General features: G+C 38.6%; 1 protein-coding gene across 4 annotated transcripts; it reads right to left on the bottom strand.

The window, feature by feature from the left end:
* Positions 1 to 572: 572 nt before the first annotated feature.
* LOC114354301 (protein Dek) lies at positions 573 to 27,268 on the bottom strand. 4 transcript variants are annotated; one of them, XM_028306603.1, is made up of 18 exons: positions 27,141 to 27,268; positions 25,575 to 25,728; positions 18,934 to 19,031; positions 18,112 to 18,213; positions 16,866 to 16,957; positions 14,988 to 15,123; positions 12,712 to 12,840; positions 11,539 to 11,701; positions 10,882 to 11,043; positions 9,266 to 9,351; positions 9,112 to 9,126; positions 8,102 to 8,266; positions 7,582 to 7,692; positions 6,615 to 6,735; positions 6,019 to 6,200; positions 4,704 to 4,856; positions 3,379 to 3,545; positions 573 to 3,137 (listed from the first exon to the last, which is right to left on the bottom strand). In XM_028306603.1, exons 1-17 carry the CDS (start codon positions 27,180 to 27,182, stop codon positions 3,537 to 3,539), a joined length of 1,920 nt encoding a protein of 639 aa, XP_028162404.1. In that variant the 5' UTR covers positions 27,183 to 27,268; the 3' UTR covers positions 573 to 3,137; positions 3,379 to 3,536. The 4 variants fall into 4 exon arrangements, with proteins under 4 accessions (XP_028162404.1, XP_028162407.1, XP_028162406.1 ...); XM_028306606.1 differs by lacking the exon at positions 9,112 to 9,126 and adding an exon at positions 5,878 to 5,955 and having other exon boundaries at positions 6,097 to 6,200; positions 27,141 to 27,267; XM_028306605.1 differs by lacking the exon at positions 9,112 to 9,126 and having other exon boundaries at positions 9,260 to 9,351.

Raw genomic sequence — 27,268 nt, 5'->3', positions numbered from 1 at the left:
CCGCCTTATTTAGCTGGCCTAGACCGAACGCTAGGTTTCTCTGTGCTCGCAGCGCCTAGCCTTACTTTTGTAACGCCTGACTAAACCATGTCTGCATCTTCTCCCATCGATTGTATCCTATTCAAAGACTTGCTCAAATAATTATTTCCTAACATAATGATATTCCTATTTTATAAAATATTTCACTTGTTACTAAACAAATTAAAATTTAGAATTAGAGAAAATACCATGACAGCAGATATCTTAGATAATAATAATCCGATTCTTTTTGCATATTACCAATATTGTGTAAATATAATAAATTTATATTAATCCGTCCATTTATAAGTAATTGGATCTCGAATATTTTTTTATAAACTCTCAAATGTATTGTAATACCTACGAGTATTTTTATATTTAAGCGAACTGTATAATAATGTGTAATTTTGTATAATACTGTATATTATACACTAACATAGTGAGGAACGGGAGTGAATAAATAAAATAGACATTTCAAACTTTTATTTACTTTATTATCTATATTCCAATTGTAAAAGGGGGAACCAGTCACTCGCTATCACTCCGTGTATCTACGCCACTACTGATCTTCAGCCATTTACACATATAAAGAAACATCAACCGAAATAAGGTTAAAAATTCACAAATACACATTTAATATTGATTAAATCTAGCTTACAATTACCGGTTGGGGCGCGATGAGAGGTCGCGGGGAAAGGGAAATGAACAAGCTCAACGAACAACCGCTCTGTGGCTAGCACAGGAGGGTTGATGTTGCCGTGCCGACGTCGCCTCGCGCCCCCGCCCCTAGCCTAACTGTTCGCCCACGGACTTCGCGACTCGTCGGCCACAAGAAACCAAATGCTGTGAAGCACCTAAATTAGAAGCGACTGATACGACACCTACCAGGCTATTGTAACAAAACCAATGATAAATCATTCTTTCTTTCAATGAGTAAGCTAGACGACGAAAATATTGATATGGTTCGAGGACACGTGGATTACAAAAATGATTCTTATTGCACTGACATAGAATACTTTGCGTCGCTAGCGACCGGTCGGTGTACATGTCTACGGAAAGAAATAATCTAAACGATCCTACGCTGTTTGAATATAGTCTAAGGTCGGAAAGTATACTACGAATGGAGTTAAAATTTACAATTTGGACTTATCATTATTAGAACACATGGCATGACTACTTGGTTGAGCAGTGCATGCCGCTGCAAACGATATTGTCCACCCCCACACACGACTAACAAAAATGACTTGCTTCCATCAGTGCGATCACCTACTATGCTGTACTTATGTAAAACAAATACATATTAAAAATCGTCTCAAAAAATAGAAAAACAGAGAAATCCAACTGCGCCTAGACGTTAATACATATTCCTTACTTTAGTTATAAAAAAAATATAAAGCACAATTTTATATTTCCGAAGAACAACATTGCGAATCCTGTGTATTATTTACACATCTTAAAAAATACACTTAACCGATTCTTAATTGAATAGTTTTTGCGATAGTGCCAGACTGCGAGACAGACAACTTAGCCCAATAAAAATAACTTCAAATGCCCCCTTTTTTAAATAATTCAACAACAATACCAAAACAAAGTGAAATAGCCGATTCCGTTAATGAGAAATTTATTTTCCTGGAATTTGTACAATGTCTTAAAAATCAACAATATTATGACTGATCAGTACACGTAGAATAAAATAAATGCTGAGCTCACGCATCGATATAGAGAGCATATTTTTATACATACACTATGTTCAATACCTGTCTATAAAAATCGCTGAGATTTATTGGTACGTCTCTATACGATTCGTTTGCTCGCACTGCAGTAATTGTATTACAAAGTTCGCGCCCGCATCATGGCGGCACTAGCAGGGCTCGCGCGTTATCAACTAAACATGGTCCCGACACGTTATTCCATTTCGTCGATATTAAAAATAAAATCAATTTTATGATCTGTATGCGAACACGCGCGCGAGCCACGTCACAAAACGAATGTCAAAGTTATAAAATAATAGTGATTCGTCACTCAATAGTCCAATAGGCACTGAAAACAAAACTTCCTTACACACACTAGACTGTTTACTGTTTATTATCCTTACGCTAGTGGGAATTATTTCTACAACATAAAATTACATAGTCCCGCGCCGCGGCTGTCCTGTAATATAAATGTGAGGACTCGGGCCAATGTTCGACGCAGTTAGACGCGGTTAAATATAAAAAATAGATTCTAGTTCTCTATAAAACTACATGCCTTATTTTCCTTAGCTTCATATACCCAAAATATATTATAGCACTCTTATAGCTACACGTCATTTTATAGAACTTCAATGAAAGCTCTTTTTTCTGCAATTCTTATGCCACTCACCGGCGAATGAATCGTCCGTAAACAATAAAATAACAGGTAATATTAACATAAGTTGTCCGCAACACGAAATACGCTAATATTTATAGACTATATTTAGACTTACTTTCTTTAGACTCAGTAAAACTTTCATGTATGATTTTTACTAAAATTAAATTTGAAAGTTACGACTCGAGTCAAAAGTGAAGTGTCAAATGCAGTGTTTTCATCATAGCTGCACTAAGTAATTTTACTGATGCAATTTTGACCGGAGTCTAAACATAATGTATAAAACTTAGCGTCACCACGGAAAAATACTGACAACACCACTGACTACTGTGGTATTTGTCAAGGAACATTTCATGGTGTTTCGCGTTGCGCCACAATAATTACCATCATAGTCCTTAAATACAAGGAAAAAGGGGAAGTTTTGATGATCAATCAGTGAAAAGTGTGAGACATCTAGTAAAATGGTTTGTGATAATCTACTTTTACAAATCGATTTACACATTAATATTACGATATAGACACTTATTGACATCCAAGATTACTTATATTATAATAATAACTGCAAAATGTGAACTTTTTGACCATCAAAACCGTAGAAATATAGCTCTTCCGTCCATAGACATAGAGGCCATGTCCAACCGCGCCGAACAGAGTGATTAAATAAGTTTGCATTGTACTGCGCGCGCGGGAAATATTCTAGGTTTTAAGTGATGTGGCTTACTTTACTATTATATGTTTTGCGGCCGAGTGGTCACTGCTCACGATGATATAAGCTGGAAAAAAAATTACAGATTAGAAACTTACCATGTCAATAAACTGTGAGCTTTATGTAAAAAAATGCATTATCATATCACTGCAAAATCATTATAACATTGTTGAATTAAAGTTTATAATAATAAACAATCTACGACATTAAAAGCTTTCTAATTAAAAAATAACAATTGAAGAGTATTTGCAAATATCTTAAACATAAATGAGCATGCAAAAACAATGAAAAGCAAAAAAATTGTCTACCTTGTAAAGAAAAGCGGGCGTCTATCCAATCCACTTCATTGCAGTTTTATTTTATTTTCATAATATATTATTATTGTAATAATATATAACTATGTCCTTTTTATAAACTATAGGTATACTATGTAGACATCTACACTCCGCCCTTAACACTTAACATCTTAAATACACTGCAACAAACAAAATAAAAAACAAATCAAAATAAAGAAAATTGAAATCTATCATGCACTTATACAAATACACATGCAGAATACTGATTCAAAAGATATAACAAGTAGCTGTAGTAGTTCAAAAGATATAACGAGGCGAAATAATAGTAAATTATTAATTCGTTCGAGTATAAAAATCTCTGAAAATATTTACTAGTAAAATGTATCAATGTATTCTGTGATAATATAGGAATATTTTGTTAGGCTGTATTATTAATACTGAAAATTGAAATGAAACATAATAATATTTCTTTCAATTTAAACGTTAACCAGAGACTACATACGAAAAAAACAAACAAAAAGAAAACTTGAACTTATTTGTATAGGTCGCGCACAGAGAGTTGAGGCAACATTAGCCAAGATTTGTGTGTTATATCTCTGCATACACTCGCACACGCTGAAGTCAGAGTGACAAGCGATTTCTATCCCGCTTGCACATATTCGTTTTATTTAGAAAGAGCGAAGTATCTAGTTTATTCGATATTTTAAACTTGATGTTTTTTATATGACCTACACTGATTCGTTCCAGCAATGACATTTGCAGGAGGGCGCTACTATCAATATTGGATTACTTATTTAAAAATGTTTTAGTAATAGAATGTGTTTCTTTAATTGGCTTATGTTCAAGTTGTATCTTCCTGCACATTTATGTACAATTTAATGCTGTTGAAACATTGTTAAACAAATAAAATAAAAATAAAATAAATTAGTTCCGATTATTGCCACGTTGAACAATCATAATGATGACATTTACAGGAGAGCGCTACTATCAATACTGTGATGTTAGTTTTTGATTATTGTCACTTGACGTTTCAAAATCGTTTGAGTACCGTATTCGCCTCAACTTTCGCTGCGCGAACTATGACAGAGACGTTATATACTTACGAGCAAAAGTATGGAATCACTCACTTGTGTTTTGTTTCCAACGGTCTGAAGAACTCAATGACTATCTATGGTATCAAGTTAAAGTTGGTAATTACATTACCTTTAAACTGGTACCATTTTTTATTTAATCTTCATATTCGTTTAGCTACAAAGATTACTCAAAACGAATGGGGTGATTCCATACTTTTGCTCGCGAGTGTATTAGATGTGTAAGTGGTAAGCCTTAGCACTCACCGACTTGACTGTGGCCTTGATGAAGTCCTTCTTGTGCGCGAGGTCGAAGTCCGGGTAGTGGCTGTAGACCTGCTTGCACACCGTCTTCATGGTGATCTGCTCCAGGTTTGCGCCCTCCAGGATCTGCTTCACGTACTTCTTGATCTCATCGTCCTGGAACAAACGGTTCGTTAGGGTTGTGTTCGGAATCTACTTGTACAATAGAGGTCCTCAAGTCCAACAAGATTATCATTAGGTTCGATTCCCAGTGGTAGTGAATTTTGTTTCTTGATTTAGTTGGAGGTAGGGCTTGTTCTAAGTTGCTGGTTAACTACCATCATCTTACCTAAGGGAGCGCACACACGGTTGACGTTTGGTGACAAAAAAGTTTCCGTCACTGTCACGTCACCTTCGCGCACCCCATAAATCTTCATGAACTTGGTATGAGTGACGAAACAGTCAAGGCGACAAAAATCACCCGGGCGTGTGTTGACGAGATGTTATAGCTGTCGCCATAACAACAAATACAACAGCATTGCTGTATTCCAGCAGTTGAGATAGCCTCATTCTTCGATGATTGAAAATTCCGAGTGAAGTTCGCTTCGACCTTCGGCCTGATAATCACTTTTTTTTCATTCACAGGACTAATGCCACAGAATAATAATAAGTACTACGTACAGAAGTTTTACTTCGCAAAGGTATTTAAAAAAATGTATGCTCAATGTCATTAATAATATGGTGTAATTTAGCCTGTCTCAAGAGTCAAGCACCATTTTGTTGACAAACGTCAGTGATCGGCACTGCGCCGAAGCTATAGGGCTGACTTCGGTAAAATGATGTGACGTGAGGTGCCAAACTGCGGAAAATGGCGGAGGAAATACATGATTTAGCATGAATTATGATGAATAATATTAACTACTTATTTACCTCTCAGTGTCTTGAGGCAACTTAAAAAGTACATTCTGTGTTTTTATTATTATTTAGGCAGTTAAATACTACACAGTATTTAGTATTTTTTTCCATCATACACAAGACGCGTGCGTGAGTCAATGTTCGCTCGTATGTGAGGCCTTGTCGAATAGTATCCTGTAGGTGGGCCATCGTGCGTTTTTTGTTTTCGATGTAAACTCGCGGAGATGAACAGGCCTGCTAATGCTTCCTTGTTATGAATGAAGAAAATAGACTGGGTACTCACAGTGGGCGGCCGCTTGGGCTTCTTGTCGGCGGGCGCGTCGGACTCGTCGCTGCCGTCGTCCTCCTCGCTGCCCTCCTCCTCGTCTCCTCGCTGCCGTCGCCGGACTCGCCTGAGGCCACCTCGCCCTCCTGGTGTACTCACAGTGGGCGGCCGCTTGGGCTTCTTGTCGGCGGGCGCGTCGGACTCGTCGCTGCCGTCGTCCTCCTCGCTGCCCTCCTCATCGTCTTCGTCCTCGCTGCCTTCGCCGGACTCTTCGTCTGAGGACGCCTTCTTGCCCTTCTTGGCCGGCCGGCCCGCCGGCTTGCCTGCTGCCTTCTTTTTGCCTAGGAAGAAAGAAGGATATAATATTAGTCTGTGAATGCCTACATTAGGGTTCGATGTCGTAGTTAGCAAAAAATCTGGAACACAATACGTGAATCTACTTAACTCAATGACAACTTCAGCTTCCTTAGACAAGTGGCAAAAAGTGACAGTTGTAATTTCGAAATCCCTGCTCCCCAGCATTTGTTGCGTAGTTACGTCGCTCTCTGAAGGAATTTCGAACTCAAAACTCTAGTTTTTCCATTTATCTAGGGGGGCAGAATCTGCTAGCGATAACTAAATCACGGAAGAATCTAAATAATGGAATTAAAAGAACCAATTCTGCTCGATTCGGATACAAGTCATGACTATTCTATTCTATGAAGCAAGTAAGTTTAACTAATTTAGTACTTTAGGTTTGTGTTCTCAATACTCACCAGGTGGCGTGGGTGGTTTTCTCTTGACCGGCGTCGATTTGGCGTTGCCAGCCTTAGCCACGGGCCCCTTGCGGCCTTTAGACGCCACCGCCGGCGGCCGTCCGCGCTTGGACTTGGGCTCCTGTAAAAAGAACAATCGTCACTAACTGTCACTATGTGTCATCATGTGATGACGTATACTCGGCGTAACAACGAGCGGCTATGGAACTCAAGGAAGGATCAAGACTGTTTGTGTTTCTTTGTCTTAGATAATAATATGCACGTTAGACTATACCTAACTACTACTCTAACCCAAAGTTTATAGTTTTCATCTATAGTCTGGTCCGTGAGCACGTAGAATTTTGTCCAATGACCCCAAGCTACCCATCCTTATCGCTCGCGCATAATTATGTTGCTATCGCGCTCGCACACTCACTGCGGGCGCCCGTCGCACAGTCGCGACAGCAATATAATTACGCGCGAGCGATAAGGATGGGTAGCTAGGGGTAATTGGACAAAATTCTACGTGCTCACGGACCGGGCTTTACCATGTAACACGGCCATAGCCAATAAATGACTTTGCTCAAGTGACGTGGAAACACTAGCCATAGAGAAGAAGAGAAGTTAATTAAATTTCTGTGTACGTCTTATTTCAAGAATAAAAAAACAGTATTATATTATTCTCTCCATGTTGTTGCTTATGATGTTAGTTATTGAGTCCTGCGATATTGCTGGTGTTCTACAAATAACCCTGTATACCACAAAGAAGAAGCATAAAGTACTTACGTCGGACTCCTCGCCTTCGCTGCCAGACTAGTTAATAGTTAATTAAATTTCTGTGTACCTCTTATTTCAAGAATAAAAAAAAACAGTATTATATTATTCTCTCCATGTTGTTGCTTATGATGTTAGTTATTGAGTCCTGCGATATTGCTGGTGTTTTACAAATAACCCTGTATACCACAAAGAAAAAGCATAAAGTACTCACGTCGGACTCTTCGCCTTCGCTGCAAGACTCGTTCTCGCTCTCACTCTCGGACTTCTCACTTTCCTCTTCGCTGTCTGATTTGGCTCGCCTGCCGCGGCCGGGTTTGCCCGCCTACAGAAAATACAGACAATAAGGTTTATGCTTAGCATAGCCTGAAATTTTGTCTAATATACATACTTAAAAAGTGTGAAAAAGAGTATTGATACAAAATAAAGGTGACGTCATGATCATGCCTCGTTTCCTGATCCAACTTTGTTTGGTAGTTAATATTTTTAAGTGGTCATTTAGTCTCTTGATTTCGTTCTTCAGAAGTTCAGAGTTACACCCAACTCGAGTGTCAATCTGACGCTTATAGCCGCAGATCTGACCCGCGTGCCGTCAGCCTTTAATTGGTCTAGAGAAAAACAATGTTCATTGGTTTTGAACCCTAGCTTGTCTAAACATTAAGTTCAAAATACGGTGACAACTTCCATCAGCAGTCAAAGAGCTAAAACCCACACAAGATGAAAAAACAACTCACCTTGCCCTTCTTGCCCTTAGGCTTGCGGCCTCTCTTGCCGGGCTTGCCGCCGGAGCGACGCCGGCCGCCGGACTTGCGCTTGCGCCCGCCGGCCGCCGGACCCTCGCCCGCCTCCGGGTCAAAGTCAGAATCGGCCTCTTCAGACCCGCTCGGGTTGAACGAACCCTGTGCCGGAAGTTAAATATAAGTATCATTTCTTTGAATTTTAACTGTTATAGATCGCGCAGCGAGAGTTGAGGCGATTTACACAAGCAAAGATTTGTATAGTCTGGTCACCGAGCACGTAGAATTTTGTCCAATGACCCCAAGCTACCCACCCTTATCGCTCCCGCGTATTTATATTGCTGTCGCGACTGTGCGACGGGCGCCCGCAGTGAGTGTGCGAGCGCAACAGCAACATAATTACGCGCGAACGATGGTATTGTAGCGAGGATGGGTAGCTTGGGGTCATTGGCCAAAATTCTACGTGCTCAAAGACCGGGCTTTATCTGTATACGCTCTTCTCGCGTTGAAGTCTTCTCACTGATTTGTTCTGAATTTAAATATTACATTTACATCAGTGTGAGTACATGCTCGCCACAACTTTCAGTGCGCGACCTAAGACAAGACATAATCTACACAACGTCCGTTTTTTTTTTATTGAGGACTTTACTGTTAAACTTTGACACATTCTAAGCAGCATATGAAACCAATGTATGCATAAATATTACATTGATAGCAATATTGTGGAGTTAATTACATCACTCCATGCATTTAGTTGAAACTTGCTACATCATATTTTATTTGGATTATTAGATTGAAACGAATTACACAAATCCTTTACGTTTGTAGCAATTAAGCCATTCCACATTGCTTTAGAAAGTAAAACAAATTAAAACACATGCAAAATAATCGTGTCTTTATACAATGACAGATCAATCAAAAATAATCATTTTCATAAACAAATCAAATCAAAAACATAACTCCATATAATTTCGCATATCCCTTCAAAATATAAAATGATAACTTACATCGCGCAATTCACTCTATTAGGAGATACATGAAAAGCAACATTGTTTTATTATATGGTAACAATAACACGTGTTCATCGAATGAAATCATGCGAAATGTAACGTGATAGGGAAGAGAATAAATTGTAGTATTGAATGAATAACTAACACTCACATCGGAATCCTCTGAGCCGTCCTTGGGTGGCTTTGGTCCTTTCACTTTAGTCTCTGGGTCCGATTCGTACTCTTCATCGGAGTAGCCTGCGAAAGAAAAATCTAATCAAACTAAATAAAGAATTGTATAGGCACATGCGAGGATTAGGCCCACACTTGGCTAGGATCCGCGCCGCGATAAGCTTTATCGTACCATTTTGTCGATTATACGTGATAAGCCCATACATTTGTCTTCTAAAATCATCGATTTATCACGGCACGCATCCCGGCCGATGTTTGCACATTTATCACTTGGTTGCTTAAGACATCCACATAAAGAGTAGGTGTACCTTTTCTGCTCTGGCGGAATCACACGGCCAAGTCAGTTTTAATCATAATTTCTGTTTGATTGGTGATACAGTCTTTTCTTTGTCCACCACTATCTACCTAACTACCTCTCAAGAGCTTCTTAGAAGAAGGTAAGAAAATCTTTGAATAAAATCTCTTTGAACGCGATCGGAGGAAATCTTTCTTCTCAGCACCATATTATGTTGTCCCGAAGTGGTGGTACGTGTAAAAGTGCCCTGAAAGGGCCTAAGTACTGAATACATGTGGTGATTTTGATTTTTGAGAAATCGTTTGTTTCAAACAAACGAACTATAGTGATGTGCACTCACCGCGGTTGTGCACTTTGACGGCGGCGGAGCGGAGCGGCGAGTGCGACAGGAACTTGAAAGCGAGCGTGCGAGTTTGTTGCCCATTGTTGTTCAAAGACCAGGCTATCATAAGTTGGACGTCCTTTGGTTGAAACAAACGATAGTGTTGTGTCCTTGTGTGTTCACCTTGACGGTAGCAGAACGGTGTCGGTGGCGGTGGCGTGCAGGGATTTACCTCCGATTGTTGGTCAAAGACTATGCTGTCTAGTCATTAGTTGGACGTCATATGGTTAACACTAACGATAGTGTTGTGCACTCACCGCGGTTGTGCACTTTGACGAAGCGACGAGTGCGACAGGAACTTGAAAGCGAGCGTGCGAGTTTGTTGCCCATTGTTGCTAAATACAAGTTACAATAAAAGTTTAAGTATTTACCCACTTACCAGATATGAATTCAGGAGAGCAGTTAAATTATTTCTTCTTTCGTTAGACTATAATGAAACCGAATCGCTTCTTACATAGGATCAGGTTACATAGATCAGTTGCCACCTTACCACTCAGCACAGACTTGCACACCTCACTCACTTACACACTGATAATTTCACTCACTCACTCTCACTCACTCACTCACTCTCACACAATAACACGTTCATTCGTTTGTACTCTAATTGTTATGTAACACTGTTTTAAACTAAATTTAAGTCTTCTTTTTCTTGTTTTAAAAGTTTTGGTTTTGTTTTAAAAGACTAACCAATCGGACCAAGTCATTGTATTTAAATCTTAGTTGAGGAATCACTGGCTACTAAGATACAGGTTGTAACCTAGTTTAGTAGTCATGGGACCCCCGATTATCATGCCACTTTTTGTAACTTTTGCATAGTAATACATGCATGATGTAACTTTTGGTTCAAATAAACGTTTTTATATTTTTTTTTAATACCATTCTGCCTAGTCCCTAACTAACGATAGTGTTGTGCACTCACCGCGGTTGTGCACCTTGACGGCGGCGGAGCGGCGCGGGCGGCCGCCGGCGGTGGCGGCGGCGGCGGCGGGCGCGGCGCGGGCCTGGCCGCGGGCGTGCGGCGAGTTCGCCGCCGGCTGCTGCAGGAAGCCTACGAGACGCGCCGCTAGTTCTGACGCGCCACCTGGATGTAGGAACGACACGAGAGTTAGAATTACTATTTTTATTTAAGTTTATAGAAGGAAAGTAGTGTTTTGCAAGTGCAAATTGACGGTCACAATCATGACTTTATAAAAATGCATAAAAACTTTAGTGTAAAGGTGTTCAAGAGCTCTGTTGCGATACATTGTAATCATCAAAGAAACTGTCATCTGTCATTCATTATGTCTGATTTCTTTGCGAAAACTATTCTAAAAATATTTGCGAATTTTTGTGGCAAGTCTTAGCCGGAAAGAGTAAAACTTGTACACATCTTGCCACATATTGCCTGTCACCAACAAAACAAATAGTTATTAGTACGACCAATTTTTATTTGAGTCTTTGTGACAGAAAAGTAAAAAAAAAGGTTAATTACATAACAAAAACAATCTGATTACAACTATTGTAGTGATAACTATCAGCCAAAATCCAATGTTTCACTGATTGAAATAAACCTTCAACCATAAATAATCCCACTGACCTCTCTTATCCAGATCCAGCATCTCGCACATAGTCCTCAGCTGCTTCATCTCCATCTTGGCCGTCTCCTCCAGCTTGGCCTTATAGTCGCTGGAGCCGATCGCCCACTCGTAGCCCTTAAACTTCTTGATGTTCCGCTTGACGTTGCGATCCAGGCACAGTTGCTGTGGGAATTTGGGGAGATTGACGAATAAATTCGGTATAATATAAATAAGGCCCAAATACCTTGGAACATACCCTAAAACATAAGAACTTTGCTGTCCAGACAGTTGCTGTGGGAATTTGGGGAGATTGATGAATAAAATTGGTATAAATAAGGCGCAAGACACCTTGGATATCCCATGTCATATCAACTTAACCATGCCGATTCTGTCATTTGAATTCTACCCCAAAGGATGCGGACACAAGGCAACTTACTCCATATAATCGCTACAATGAATTCTAAAAGTTAGCAGGGGCAGTTACATAACTTCTTGTTAAATCTGTTTGGTTGGCCATTTAGTGTCGAACCCATGGATATTTCCTTCGTTAATTTAAAATATTCACTGGTGACAACAAGTGACACAAGACACAAAAGGGTCTACGTTTGTGCAGCATCTAAAGGACGCCTTCAAATTAGTGGCATATTATGAGGAACCGTGACAAACACAAACTGGTAGTGGTGTGGCAAGCGCTACAGGGGCGCTTCCACACGCCTCTAATTTGAAGGCGCCCTTAGTAGGGTTGCCAGGTGTCCGGCTTTAGCCACAGAATAATATCGACCACACATGGGCATACTAATTGAGAATTTGAGACCCGTGAGATGCTTCAAAAAGGTGTGTCCGGCTTTTAGGTTTAAATAATTAAAATGAAGCACCGAGTCCGGTTTTTGGGCCTGGCAACACAAGTTATACCTAAATGTTATTCTGAACTTTGCTACGTCTTGTTTGGATAGTGTATTTGGTACTACCGTTCTATTCATCTACTTTATAAAAATAAGTCGGGTTTTCCTTCCTGACGCTATAAACGAACGCCAGAACGCACGAACCGAATTCCACGTTTTTGCATTCGTTAGAAAGGTCTTGGGTTCCGTGAGGTTTATAGCAAAGAAAATTCAGGAAAATTTAACAAACGAAATTCCACGCCGCGGGCGGAAAGCTAGTGAATAAATTAATAAATAAACAAGTTAACTTACGCCGTATAGATACTGGTGCAGTATCTTCTGGTCCTGGGTCTTGAAGCGCGACAGGGACACCTCGACGTTGCTAATGTGGCCGAGCGGGATGCCCTTGCCGGCTGGCAGCGGCACCGGAGGCTCTGTTGGCTGCGGGATTAATGTGTACTTTAGTAGGAGATAAAAAAGTCTATTCAACTAACCCGCAGACAACAGGGCGGCTTGGTGTCGGCGGCAGCGGCAAAAAAATCATGTCGACGACTTGTCCGCGCGTGTTGTGGCCATGTCGGCTAAATATCAGCGATTGTCCTCACTTGCCCACCGACATCATGTCGACGACTCGTATTAGCCGCGCGGATTGTGGCTATGTCAGCGAAATGTCTCCGATTTTGCTCATTTGCCCGCCGACACTAACAACTGTTTCTAAACGCGGATGCTATGGTGATTGTCACGTTGAGAGATGATATCAACTGCCAAAATAGTTCGTGACGTCGTGCCGCCAACAAAGTATTTCCATTTGAACGAGATTTGAAGTCGCCGGCTAGATCGTTGAGAAAAAAGTCGACGACTCATATCGGCAGATCAGTAGGTTACTGCATAAAGCACCTACGTGCGCGTTCATATCACCTATCATTATCAAATTATTTAATGGTAGATCACGGTACAAGAATAGTCCTTCGAGCCGGATTATTAACGTAGAAACATAACCTTAATTAAGGACCTTACCTCCTTCTTGGGCTTGGGCTTGGGAGCCTCTTCCTCTTCTTCTTCCTCCTCCTCCTCCTCCTCGCCCTCCTCGTCTCCCTCCTCTTCGTCGCCCTCCTCGTCGTCATCCTTAAGCCGGATCTCCAGTACACAATCAACAAAAACATGTCAACATTCAACATTTTCTGCTTTCTTTGAACGTTGAAATGTTTTGGTTGATTGTGTAGCGCAAAACACTCGCTGGAGACCCGGCTTTAGCCTTCTTGGCTGATCTTTTACCTCTACTCACATATGGCGGTGGCACGTAACGACATTATAACGTGTTATGTGTAGTGGAACTTACCTCCTTCTTGGGCTTGGGCTTAGGAGCCCCGTCCTCTTCTTCCTCGCCCTCCTCGTCTCCCTCCTCTTCGTCGCCCTCCTCGTCGTCATCCTTAGCCGGATCTCCAGTACACAATCAACAAAAACATGTCAACATTCAACATTTTCTGCAGGCAATTTTTTTGAATGTTGAAATGTTTTGGTTGATTGTGTAGGGCAAAACACTCGCTGGAGACCCGGCTTTAGCCTTCTTGGCTGATCTTTTACCTCTACTCACACATGGCGGTGGCACGTAACGACATTATTCGGTTTTTAGTCGACATTAGTCGGCCGTTTGGTGTAGTGGTTCAGAACGGACTACTATGCCGAGAGGTCCCGGGTTCGATTCCCGGCCGGGCAGAAATTGAAATGATGAATTTTAATTTCTGTGACGGGTCTGGGTGTAAATATGTATAATATGTATGTATTTAATAAAAAAAAAAGTATATAAGTAGTATATCCGTTAAGCTAGCACCCATAAAACCCATAAAGTACCCGGAAAGCTGCAGTCCGCGAGGAATGGCGCCGTATTATGAGGAACATCACTCTGAATCGTGATTCAAAATGATGACCACGACCACTCTGACAAGAGTGTACCGACTGAGAAGAAGAAGAGCACCCATAACACAAGCATATTAATTGCTTACTTTGGGGCTAGATGGCGCTGTGTGAGATTGTCCAAAGATATTTATTGTCCAAAGATATTTATTATAACGTGTTATGTGTAGTGGAACTTACCTCCTTCTTGGGCTTGGGAGCCTCCTCCTCCTCTTCTTCCTCCTCCTCGCCCTCCTCGTCTCCCTCCTCGTCGTCATCCTTAAGCCGGATCTCCAGTACACAATCAACAAAAACATGTCAACATTCAACAGACAATTTTTTTGATTGTTGAAATGTTTTGGTTGATTGTGTAGGGCAAAACACTCGCTGGAGACCCGGCTTTAGCCTTCTTGGCTGATCTTTTACCTCTACTCACATATGTCGGTGGCACGTAACGACATTATAGCCTGACCAGGAACATAAAAACCCTGGCATAGAGGCGCGTCAATTGCATTTGATAGTGCAACACTGAGTACAGTCGTACCTGTGTTAAATTAATAGGCTAACTTTATGTATCAGGATTCAGGATTACGGGCTAATTTGATATTTTCATAAATTAACGAAAAAATATTATTATAGGTAACCTGATTTAAATAAATTAGGCTATATAACGTGTTATGTGTAGTGGAACTTACCTCCTTCTTGGGCTTGGGCTTGGGAGCCTCCTCCTCTTCTTCTTCCTCCTCCTCCTCTTCCTCGCCCTCCTCGTCTCCTTCCTCTTCGTCGCCCTCCTCGTCGTCATCCTTAGCCTTCTTGGCTGGCTTCTTGGCTCTATGAGAAATATTTGGGATATTTTATGTAGGTAATAGAGATGAGACGTATTTACTAGAACAGATCCCTACACTAGGTATTTTAAAGTACTAGGCGGCACCTATTCCAATTTTTTAAATACTTGATCCATCTAGTATTTTATAAATTACACGATTTACGACCCTACCATCAAAGTAATAGAGGTTATTATTGCGTAATCCGTAGTCGTGTATTACGCGCACCTAGTATTTCTCGCTAAGCTTATGTGCGAACGTAGAGATTCACTCCGTCTCTGTCTGACCAAACAAATTTGAGCGCGACGAAGCAAACGCACACAAACGTAGTCAAACCATATTCATGTAAATTCATGTAAAAAAGAAAAAAAAATGTAAATATTTTTACGAAATTGATATCTTTTAAATACGCCAACTTTTAAGTTGCCAGTCCTAAGCCTGTTGAAGTATGAAGGGAGAAATTATTATTCAATTTCAAATTGCATTATTCATACTACGGTTGTATCTTTTCAAAGAAAATTGTATTTTAAAGTCATATTACGTGGATTAGTCAGCACTAGTCGCGTCAAGTATGCTAAATTACTACGTACTAGGTGGAATAGGTATTTGGATCGAGTATTAATAAATACTAGGAATAGGTGCACCTAGTATCAAATTTACCTAGTATAACCCATCTCTAGTAGGTAACGATTGTTTTGTATGCGTCAAGAAAGAGTTCGTTTCAAAGTACCGCTGTCCACTGTTGGACAAGGCATGCACGTATAAGCGTATTTATAAAGATTATAGGCTCTTCAATAAAAAGACAACTTTTTCGAATGTATCAAATAATAATGAGAAAACTCAATATGTCTGGAAGAGACCGCTTTACACCGTTAAGACCGCCTAAATTGTGCCATATCTATTTTAATTTCTTTTCCTTTGCTTTTTTTTTTGGCTTGTACAACTTGTTTTGAAATATGCAAAATTCAAAAATATCTTAAATAGCGCATCTTTTAAGAGATGATTCTTAGATGGCATCATCGCAAGACATAAAGTGCAACACAAATAACTTTCTATAAAGATACGAAGTTAATTCGATAACAAGCATTTCCTCGGAGCAAGTATGAAATTGAATGTCCTGTTGCCATCCTCTTAGTACACTCGACAGCATCATTTGCTAATAAATGTGCCAATTTCACAGCACAAATCAAAGGATCGCCGCACACCGGCTTCACGTCACAGCCACAAAACGCCGCCGCCGGTGTATAGTATTTATTTACTTTTTTTATGTCGACTTAACAGTTGCAAGTTGCAAGATTGTTCTTATTACAACTATAGGTAAAGCGGTTAACTGAGTCAGTACCTAAGATATGGGAACGGCACGGGAGAGGTGACATTGACAAATTATGACGTGACAGAGCATACAAATCTGAAGCACATTTGAAGACTCGCTGACATTTGACGTCACGAAAACACAATCCCTTGCCGCTTCTATCAGGGCCGTACCGTGAGTTTAGGGGGCTCTTAGGTGCCCATCTACTATACTCTTTCGCATTATCGTCTATCTTTGACTTTCACTTGACTTAGCTGGGCCCTTGAATAAACGGCGCCCTTGGCTGAAGCCCAAACAGCCATATGGTAGATCCGGCCCTGGCTCCTATACCACAGGCACTGACTCAGCAGGTTTAACTTGATTGTCTATTGCTGTACAATATTTAACCTTATTTCAACAGCGTAAAGTTCAAAATTATTTGCATTTTTTGTACTCACTTCTCTTTGGGCTTCACTTCATCTTCGCCTTCGTCTCCCTCCTCCTCCTCTTCCTCTTCATCCTCCTCCTCCTCATCTTCTTCTTCAGTGTCCTATTTAAAAGAAACCTTATAATAATCATAATAAGATTTAGTTTACGGTATTTTGACCTCTATCTTCCAAGTGCTATGGGTGAAATTTACATTATCGTCATTGAAGTTTTTTTATGCGTGACAAGCCAGGTATTTGACCGCCATCGCACCTGGTGTTAAGTGAGATGCAGTCTAGAATGGTACATATCTTCCCTGTAAGTGCCTAACATAAGTCATTTTTTGCCGGTTTCAACATTTTGATGCCATAGGATGAAGAAAGACCGCGTGCTTTTTTCCGACCAATCTTCTGTTAAATGTGCAATTTTTGACTTACGCACTGTTAGAACGATTTTGAACTTTCATTTAACACATTCGAATGCGATCCACGACACGAGATTCCCCGTTCTCAATAATCTCGTCTGGTCACTTTACACGTTGGACGCCACGCGGCTCACCGGTGAGCCTCGAATAATATTTCTACTGTGTCTAGTGTTTCGGCAGTAAACGACTTAAGCGTGACTTAAGCTACTGTGCCGCTAACTAATTTATTGACTTTCGGTCGCGTAATTCGCCCCGCGCGATGTCACTTACTACTAAGTTACTACGCAAAAACATTGAATGCGCTGTAGCGGAAACGCTTGCTAGACGAAAGGTTAAGTGCATTGCAAGAGCCAATAGGTTACATATTAAATAAGATTGCTAAAGTATAGTTCTTGCATTTCAAAAACTCCTTTTTTTGAATGCGAATTTTGCTAAATAACAGGTTATTATTAAGCATGTAGCTTTAACTTTACTGGAAAGCGAGCCAACAGAGATGATCATCATCATAATCATCATCATTTCAGCCATAGGACGTCCACTGTTGAACATAGGCCTCCCCCAATGTTTTCCATGGTGATCGATTGGTAGCGGCCTGCGTCCAGCGCTTCCCTGCTACCTTTATGATGTCGTCGGTCCACCTTGTAGGTGGACATCTCACGCTGCGTTTTCCGGTACGCTGATAGATCCGGTACGAATAGAGATGATAGATTACTGTTAATTGATAGCCATATTTCAAGAATATGGTCAAGCATAACCGTAAATTATTGAAAAAACAAAAACTCTACATTGTAAATAAGTATTGTGTTGTTTCATAGAACGCAACTACAAAATGAAAAGAAATACTAATACATTACCTCTTTCTTAGGTTTTTTCTTGGGAGCGGGCTTCTTGGCGCCTTTGTCATTTGCTTTTACGTCATCCTTTTCGTCTTCATCGTGTGTCTCGCCGTTCTCTTCCTATTTCCAAACAGATAATTAATTACGATTGACTTTAATTTCAAAGGTAAAAACCAAACCGCACAATTTGCATGCTGTATTCTTGCAAATTAGGCTAATGACCCAATATTAGATTCGTTAATTTATATTTTAATTTAAGTAAGACACCACAAATTAGTTCTGCCAATGCCTAGGCCTTTTTAAGTTATGCGCGATCGTAAGACGCGCGTCGACGTGTCTAAAAAACTTGGTGTGCATGCCCTAAGACAGGGATGGCGAACCAATGTCACGCGTGCCACAATATTTAGGGTACGCAACGTTAAATGACAAAAATATTTTATTCAATTTAGACCACTGGTGGCACTTATGAACGTCAAAATATAGTAAATAAAGAAAAAGGTATCCCTTATGGGGCACACATCACAATATTCATTATGAAATAAAATAGTAAATAGTGTTTTGAATGAGGGGTGGCTAAGACGATGGCGTCAACTGGTGGCGCTGAAAGGGTAGAAAAACTAGAGTGGCGCCTCTGTAGAGTAAGGTCATGTCTCTCTCTCTCTCTCTCTCTCTTGTACGATAGTCATTGATATCATTAAGTGCTATTTGATAGCCCGTTTATGACTAGGTAGGTACGTACATTTTTTTTATAAAAGTGGCACGTTGATTCCATAAAGGTTCGCCATTCCTGCCCTAAGACATTAATTAGACTTTAAATATGATTGTTAGAGTATCACAAACCTTTTTGGAGTCACTGTCTGCTTTTGCATCCCTCTTCTCATCCTTGGCGTCATCAGCTACGTCATCCTTACCGTTGGCCGTGGTGGATTTCGCGTCACCTGCACAAATCGAAATATCCATGTATCATTTGAATATTTTAATCCAAAACTTTTAAACCTTAAAAACCAAATATATTTGACAACGGGACAAACTTGACCCTCACTGGTTGGGTTTTTATTGGCGGTCAAGCTGTAAGTCCTGGCTACACAGGAGTTGCAGCGGGGGGAACGAGAGGTGGGAATAGTCCCGAAACCAAATATATTTTCACAATGAATGACAATTGGATGATACAATGCACTTTGGAAGTCAATGTGAAATGTGACGACTTTACTCCGAATAAATAAATAATTTCTTGATCTGTTTTCCTACTCAGATGTGCATAGTGATGTGTCAAATTTCTCATGTGTTATTTATAAGTACTAGCGATGCCTAAAGCTTAGTACGCGTGAAAGTCATCCAATTAACCGAGATCTCTCATTTATATGGGACTTCTTACAGAATGGAGGTCAAGCTACATGTCAGGATCTTTAAAATTGTGACTAAATAGCAAGTAATGTAATTTGCATGTGTCAATAAGAATAAAATCTGATCAGTTATTTTAGAGTCGAAAAAAACACCAGGCTGAAGGCATGAATTCAGGAACATAGGTATATAGGTCAATAATGAAGTCCACTAGAGTTAAATAATTGACCTTACTATGAGTACATAGGGATACTAATGTATATTTTTAGCATAATGGCTCAGTTACACTGTGCGGGAAATTGATCGAATAGAAGTGCGAACACGTACACTGAAGTATGGGCGATCCACGGCGAAACTAATTGAAGTGGGCGTTCACACTATGTCTCGATAATTTTCCCGAATAGTGTAACTGCGCCATAAAAGTTGTTATTCGTACTTTAATGTTCGTAGCATAAACACGATTTTGTATCGTTATCGATTTTAATTTGTCAATAACTTTGGTTGTTGATCCAAAATGTTCTCGTACAAGAAAACAATATAAACAAGTTCACGTGCAACGAATATTGTTAATTAAATGTTATAATTACAAATAAGAATCATATTTCCAGTTTGGATTTAAGAGCGTGAACGAACATAGGTACCTACTTCATCTCGGAAAGTTATCCGTATTATGTACTTTTATGGAATTTACCGAATGATTTGAGGTAAAATTATTAAAATAACATTACATTAGCATTTTTATCTCTTGCATCGAATGTCGTGTTTGTAATTATGCGCGGTCTTTTAAATGTATTAATCTGAAGTAAATAAAAACAAGAAGTTTTGTCTTTATTGCAGTTTGTACTACTACAACGCATGTCTTTACTAAATTATCGTATAATTATACTACTCATAATAAAGCTCTAAAATAAAACTAATGGATATTTATTAACTTTAATATAAAAGTACTACTTAATATGTTTATCCAATGAGGCCTTCCATTATTATTTTGTTTTTTTTTCTTTCTTTTTAACTTTTTTTTATTAAGCTTTTTTAAGTGTTCCAACAAAACGGCTGTTACGTTATTACAAGAGTATCAGAATGTAGTTTAATAATAACTTAAAAACAAGCTGGCAGTTAGAAGTATAGTTAGGTTTGATTGATAGGTAATCCGGCTGCATTTTTAATAAAAGTGAGGTCATTTCAATTTGCAAATTCGACGAGCCGGTCATAAATGAACATCGATGACGTCATAAATCAAATAAGTCTTGTAGATCGTAATCCACATTTTGTTTTTAAGATATTTCAGGTTCGTTTGAGCTTCAATACAATTTATAAATAAAAAATAAACTGAAAGAGGTTACTGGCCCATTTATTGTCCTGAAGCAGTCGTGGGGTAATATAGGGGCGTGTAAAAGTGCTTTTTAAAAGCCTACTTGCATAAATAAATGAGTTTTATGATTTTTTTTTTACTGTCTGTTTCTAGTCTCAACCAGATTAATTTCACACTATTTTTTACTGAAAAATGCATGAACAATGAACATACCACACCAGTCACCCCTGACCCGGTCAATGATTTTAAACTGTAATTACCAGTGTTAAGGCTCCAAATACGATTTTGGGCTGACACAATAAGCTGCCGATTGCGTAAATTCACGCGTAAAGCCTCAATCAACGCCACGTGCTGCTGCGTCAAGCAAAAAGTTGGCGCGAAATCGTACAACAAAACCAGAGATCATCGTCCTACGTTTAAAATTAAACTTTACTCCGTTGACTTTAGGTCAGTGTTATAAGTTAATGGAGTCCGCTACTAAGCGTTAATGCGATCTTGAAACACGTTTCCGTATTCGTTATTAATGAATCAGTTTATGCAAAATTTGACAATTTATTTTAAATATTGCGGATTTGAATTCTCCAAATATACAGCGGAGCAAATATTTGCATGCCAATGTAATGTTATTCCTTTCCGGGCAGAACAAGTCCAAATTTTTCATTGTTTTTGGATCTTAAGACAAGGGAATAAAATGTAATATGGTGGGAACTATATTCCCACTGCCGTTTAATGGGTTAAGAATGTTAAGATTACATTTGTATCAGCATTATGTAGTTTATTATTTGTTGTAAAATCACACTTATTGCAAGTTGAAAATGAATGATCATCATCATCATCATCATTTCAGCCATAGTATGTTCACTGCTGAACATAGGCCTCCCTCTCCCAATGATTTCCACAATAGCCGGTTGGTAGCGGCCTGCATCCAACGCCTTCCTGCTACCTTTATGAGGTCATCGGTTCACCTTGTGGATTAGACGATTAGGTAAATCGCTCGACTACCTATTTTATTAAGAGACAAATGATGGTCCCTGACAAAAAAGTAACTCAAAGTAGTTCACAGTATGTAATTTATAGCCCACGTAAAACATCGCCGACTATAACATTGACGCCAAACTGTCTATGGTCCTATCAAACCACTTTAGCGCTCACAAGTTGGTGCCACTGTCTTCGCTATAGGTGTACCAGAATCTCATGGCAAATGGGGAAAATAAACTTTGTTGAGTGCAATACTGGGGAAATTGGATTAAACGATCTTGATACTGTTTAATTTTTATTTATGACTAATATTAATGAACATGAAGTACGAATGCCTACCTATACATTTTAGGTATGTGTATGAAGAATGTTGTTATACATCGGGTTTTTAACATAGGAACATGTCTTGAAAAATAAGTAAACCGTATATTACTGTAAATAATTTTATTAAGTATCATACTTATAACTTATCACTTCATTCAGAACTAGAAAACGATTCTAAGAACTCCACTTGCATTTCTTGTTCTTCAAATAGATGATCAAGTTAAAGAGGTATTAATACAAGGTGTCTCAAAAGAAAGTTTACATTTGATTAGCATACTGCGTGAACGCAACAAATCCGAGGTGTGCGGGGGTTATGTCAATCAATAGCCTGGCTTTTGGGAATTTAGGTGCTATGGAGTATTTCTCGGGAGCAGACCGCGCGTTGTCTTTGCGAGAATTTTACAAAAATGGTTATTCTGTGACTGTAGCGCGTAGATTTCGCCACTTAAATGATACTCCAAGCATTCTTCTTATTAGGAAATGGGCCAAAAAGTTTTAAGAGACCCGTACAACGCTGGAATAGTAAAAATCCGGGAAACTATGGTCATCAAAAACGGTAGAGAACGTGGAGAGTGTTAATCAGTCCGCTCGTGACGACCCGAACCTTTAAATTCGGCAGCACATTAGTGCTTTAAATGTGCATAGATCATCATTACACCACATTTTTCACAAAGACCTAACGCTACACTCCTACAAAAATCAATTGATACAAGAGTTAAAGCTCCAAGAAGCCAAACAGAGGCTGGTCATGTGAAATTTTCTTTGGAAAATTGAACTCCAGGAGAGAAGTCATCAATTGGCATCCACACAGTCCTAATTTAACCACTATGGGCTTTTTCCTATGGAATTAACTTAAATCTAAAGTTTAAGCCACTAAACCAACTTCCCTGGCATATTTGAAAGAAAATACCCGTCATGAAATGGCAGCCATCACTGAGTTTACCTGCCTGAGCCGTCATAAGTGATTTTACTGTTCGATTAAATGAGTGCTACGAACGCGAGGGTCTACATTTGGACAATATTATTTTTAAGAAATAAATTCCCAAAATGTGTACTTTAATAGTTACTAAACATTTTTTCGATACACGGCTTACTTTTTTTTTTATCGATCCACTAAATATAAACTTTCTTTTGAGACACCTTGTATAATATAAATCGCTTTTTCAGCATTTCAATTACTCAAACTTGCTTGATGAATACTTTTTCAATTTTTATTACATGGTCATAACATTTTCACCATTCCTCTGCACCAATGCATGAAATACACCTGAAAACCCCGATAAAGCAGCTATTAGGTAAGAATAATATAAAACCAAACATAACCCTCCTTCTGACGCAGTTAGGTAATAAACTAAATGTAGGTAAGTATCAAAACATTTCACTCCAACTTACTGTCAACTCAATTACGCGCTTTAAAATCAAAGATTGACTTTGAATTATGCCTTATTTTACAATACACTTTGAAAACAATATGACTTGCTTGAGTTTTTTCGTCTTTTTCACAAAAATAACAAATAGGCATGAAGAGATTACAAAATTTCTGCAGCGGCTGACAGATCTCTTGATTTACTTTGACAGGTGACAATAAAGCCATAGACAATGGCCATATGAAAAACACACTTTTCCAATATTTTTGTTTGCCATGAGATTCTGGTACACCTAGCAAGTGACAGGACCTTACTCTACAGTGGCGCTAACTGGTGAGCGCTAAAACGATAGCCCTCATTAAATACAAGCAAATTGAGGCTTTTGGTTGATCGAATTTCAATATTTTAGACCAATCATAGTACATGACAGAATCTATGACTATAGTCTATCCAATATAGCTTGATTAGAATGACAGCTGTCATCAAAAGTAACGACATAACTTTGTAGTAGCGATCAATGAGAGCTAAATATTGGCGGACAAGAAATAATTCACGTCTGACCTACAAACAATATTTTCGACGACAGTGCTTCCAATAAAAATGATAATTTCGTGTAAATGCAGCGTTAAATTACACCAATAAGTACTAATTCGAAATTATAAAAATCAAGCTAGAGTATTAACGACGTCTCTACAAGGTTATCTCGAGTTACAAAAATGTTAGTGTTGGGACATATCGACAAATGTCATATTAAATTAATACTATTTTTTTAACATATTTAACAATTTTTTTTTCTAACTTATTTTTTAACACATTTAAGTCAAGTTATGCGTTTTTCTAAATGTTCACTATTAAAAACCAAAAAATATTTAATTCTTAAATAATCAAACATCGGAAATCAATCACCGGTAATTTTTTGGGTATTCATAGCACCGTTGCTCTAGAAGAGATGCCCGCCGCCCTCTAGCGAGAGGAAAAAACCACTGAAGAACACTGATGATAATGACTACGACTTAGGTTGTACACCCTTGACATGAATTTTAAATTTTACTGTCTTTAAATTTAAATCATAATTGTCATTTTTATGAATAAAGATATATGAAGAAAAATTGGGTGCATTTTTTCATATCATTTTTTCGAAAACTTATCGATACATCTATGTGAATCGTACGAAACATACCCATCACTAGTCACATTCGTTTGACAGCCGTCATTCTAATCAAGCTATATTGGATAGACTATAATACGAATTCTGTGCGTTGTTTTGTAAAGGACTTACACCGCGTACAACCCGGCTTGGTGTCAGCAGCTTTATTTCAAAAGTAGACTACATAGTAATACGGACCTTAGTGTGAAAGATTTTTTTATGTGTTTATTTGACAACAAAATGTATAATTTTGGTATGATGAGAGAGTAACCATCTGTTTTAATATTTTTTTAACAAAATTATTAGTTTATTGGCGCGAATTATAGTTGTGTCTTATGATGTAGGTGTATGCACGTAAAGTATGTAGAATACATCCATTTCATATTTATAAAATTGATATGCTTGTGAAGTTGTGATTATAAATGAGTGAGTGTGTGAATTTTAGAATGTTAGAAAAAAATTAAAAAATGATGAATGTTGGAAAAAAACCTTAACAAATAATAAAACATTTAAAAACCTTACCTTATAAACACCACATAAGCGAATTGATGATAAAATGGACAATGATACTATGCCATTAGTACTATTTACTTTTATGATCTACTATACAAATTGGTGTTTTTGTAGACATAATAATTTTAAAAACCTCATAGAAATAATAATTTTAAAAACTATACAATACAGGTACTATGCTAGGTAAATAACGTGTATGATTACTCTATGACTGACTGTACTTTTAGTCGTAAGTAAATAAAAATTCAAAGTTGACCTTTCCAATGTTTATCATAATACAAACAAATTGTAAATCAAGAAAAACATTAACTCAATAATACAAAAAAATATAACCACAGCTTTTGTGGTTAAATTAATGTTTTAGAAAATTATGTAAAGTACAATGGCATAGCATGTTAATGATTATAACAATTTGGAAGCCCCGTAGTTAGTAAATGCGATGTAGATGAACACAGATTGTGAGTAACACGTTGAAATTTTGATCCACAGCGATTCTGACCTTCTAAATTGGGTGGTTCGACGTTACTCGGTTGATCTACATCGGTGTTACCTTGGGCCGGTGCCTCTGGAGGCACAGACTCACCCTTCGAGTCCTGTGATGACTCGTCTTCTGTTGTCTGCCCGTCACCAGCGCCAGACTTCTTATCCTCATCCTGCGTGATATTAATCAGTTTAACATGTTTTTCTTGGCAATATTACAAATGTATGTAACAGTTTACGGTAAGGAATCAGTATGGATGGACTCTGTCAAGCAGGGATTAAGTAAGTATAATGTATTAATTTAATTTGTACTTTATTATGTGAACCAACTGGGACATTTATTTACCTACTTCTTACAATATGCTTAGCTAGCAAGTGCTGGTAAGAGCTTAGACCAAAAATATGTGACAAGTACTAAAAAAATTCAGATAAATATATGCAACCATAAGTCAAATAATTGAAAATAATGCTTTGCCATTATGTAGGTAGAGCTTTACATAAATAAGAATTTTGTCACAGTCGTCTTTCCTTTTACTCAACTTTAAAGAGAAAAGAAAGTATTCTTGTCTCCCTCACACATTTGGAATTTCCAATGTGCAAGACAGTGATGTAAAACTTACTTTGAGACCATTTCAATGATCTTGTTGGTAGGAACAAATTTGGAGGGAAAATTATACTAAGTCAATTTTAAAGTAAATTTTCATCAAATTGAAATAAAAATATGTTACACTATTCACAATTCAGTTAGTATTGGCGATTTTGCATCTTGCTGTAAGCGTCAGTAGGCGATCTATCGCACGCCATTATCAACCTTATGCGTATCAGATAGAGCACATATTTCAATACGCATTGACAAATCTACAGTGAAATATACAGCTGTGTACATAGCAACTAGGCACCTACCTATACGAACATTATCGGCAAATTGTCTATGTACAACTACAGACAGACAAATCAATTTATGAACATCCATCTTCGAATGCATTACAAATCTTACATTGTATCTTTAGTTTAGGCGAATGACGTCGCTTGCAAATCAAAAAACATTATGCAAAAAATAAGGTCAGCATTAGGCCCCAATAGGATTCCGCGTTTTATTTACATCGCCCGCTGTGTTCCGAGCGGAGGCAATGAGATGCGGAGCCGCGGCAATGGGTCGACAAATCGTATCACGCTGCTTTAAAAATTGAATAATCGCAAGAAACCAAATATCAAGGTCATGCGGATTTCCTATCAATGTCATAGCATATCGTGCACATTTAACAAAGGCCCTGCAGCCGAATGCAAAGGGGCGGGGGTGCAAAAATATGCGATTTTCCGAAATATACCCCATTAGAATCAGTTTCGATAACTGATCAGACTGGCATTCACCGTTTTTAATGCGAAATATTGACTAATATCACAACCCTCCGTGGCGTAGTTCCCGCGTTTAGCGGGAAGCAAACGTTCTGTCAGCCATGTTGAGACGCAGGCAAACATTAGTGATATAACACGGAAATAACACCACTTCACTGCTCAAAATGTTCTTATTACACGCGCACAATCATGAAGAAAATTTATACAAATACATATTTCACAACTATACCTGATTGTCACTGATTTTCGCTTTATCGGTATCACCCGACATTTTTCCTACGAAGAAATTGAAAGCGAATTCCAAAGCGTCTTCAAACACCGGACAACACAAATGCACGCACACATAACATTGAAAAA

The sequence above is a fragment of the Ostrinia furnacalis genome, unplaced genomic scaffold (assembly GCF_004193835.3).
Source record: "Ostrinia furnacalis isolate ACB-3 unplaced genomic scaffold, ASM419383v2 OfSCF2039, whole genome shotgun sequence".
Taxonomy (NCBI): Eukaryota; Metazoa; Arthropoda; class Insecta; order Lepidoptera; family Crambidae; genus Ostrinia; species Ostrinia furnacalis.
The sequence above is the reverse complement of the archived record's forward strand: the minus strand, read 5'-3'. Positions and strand labels throughout refer to the sequence as shown.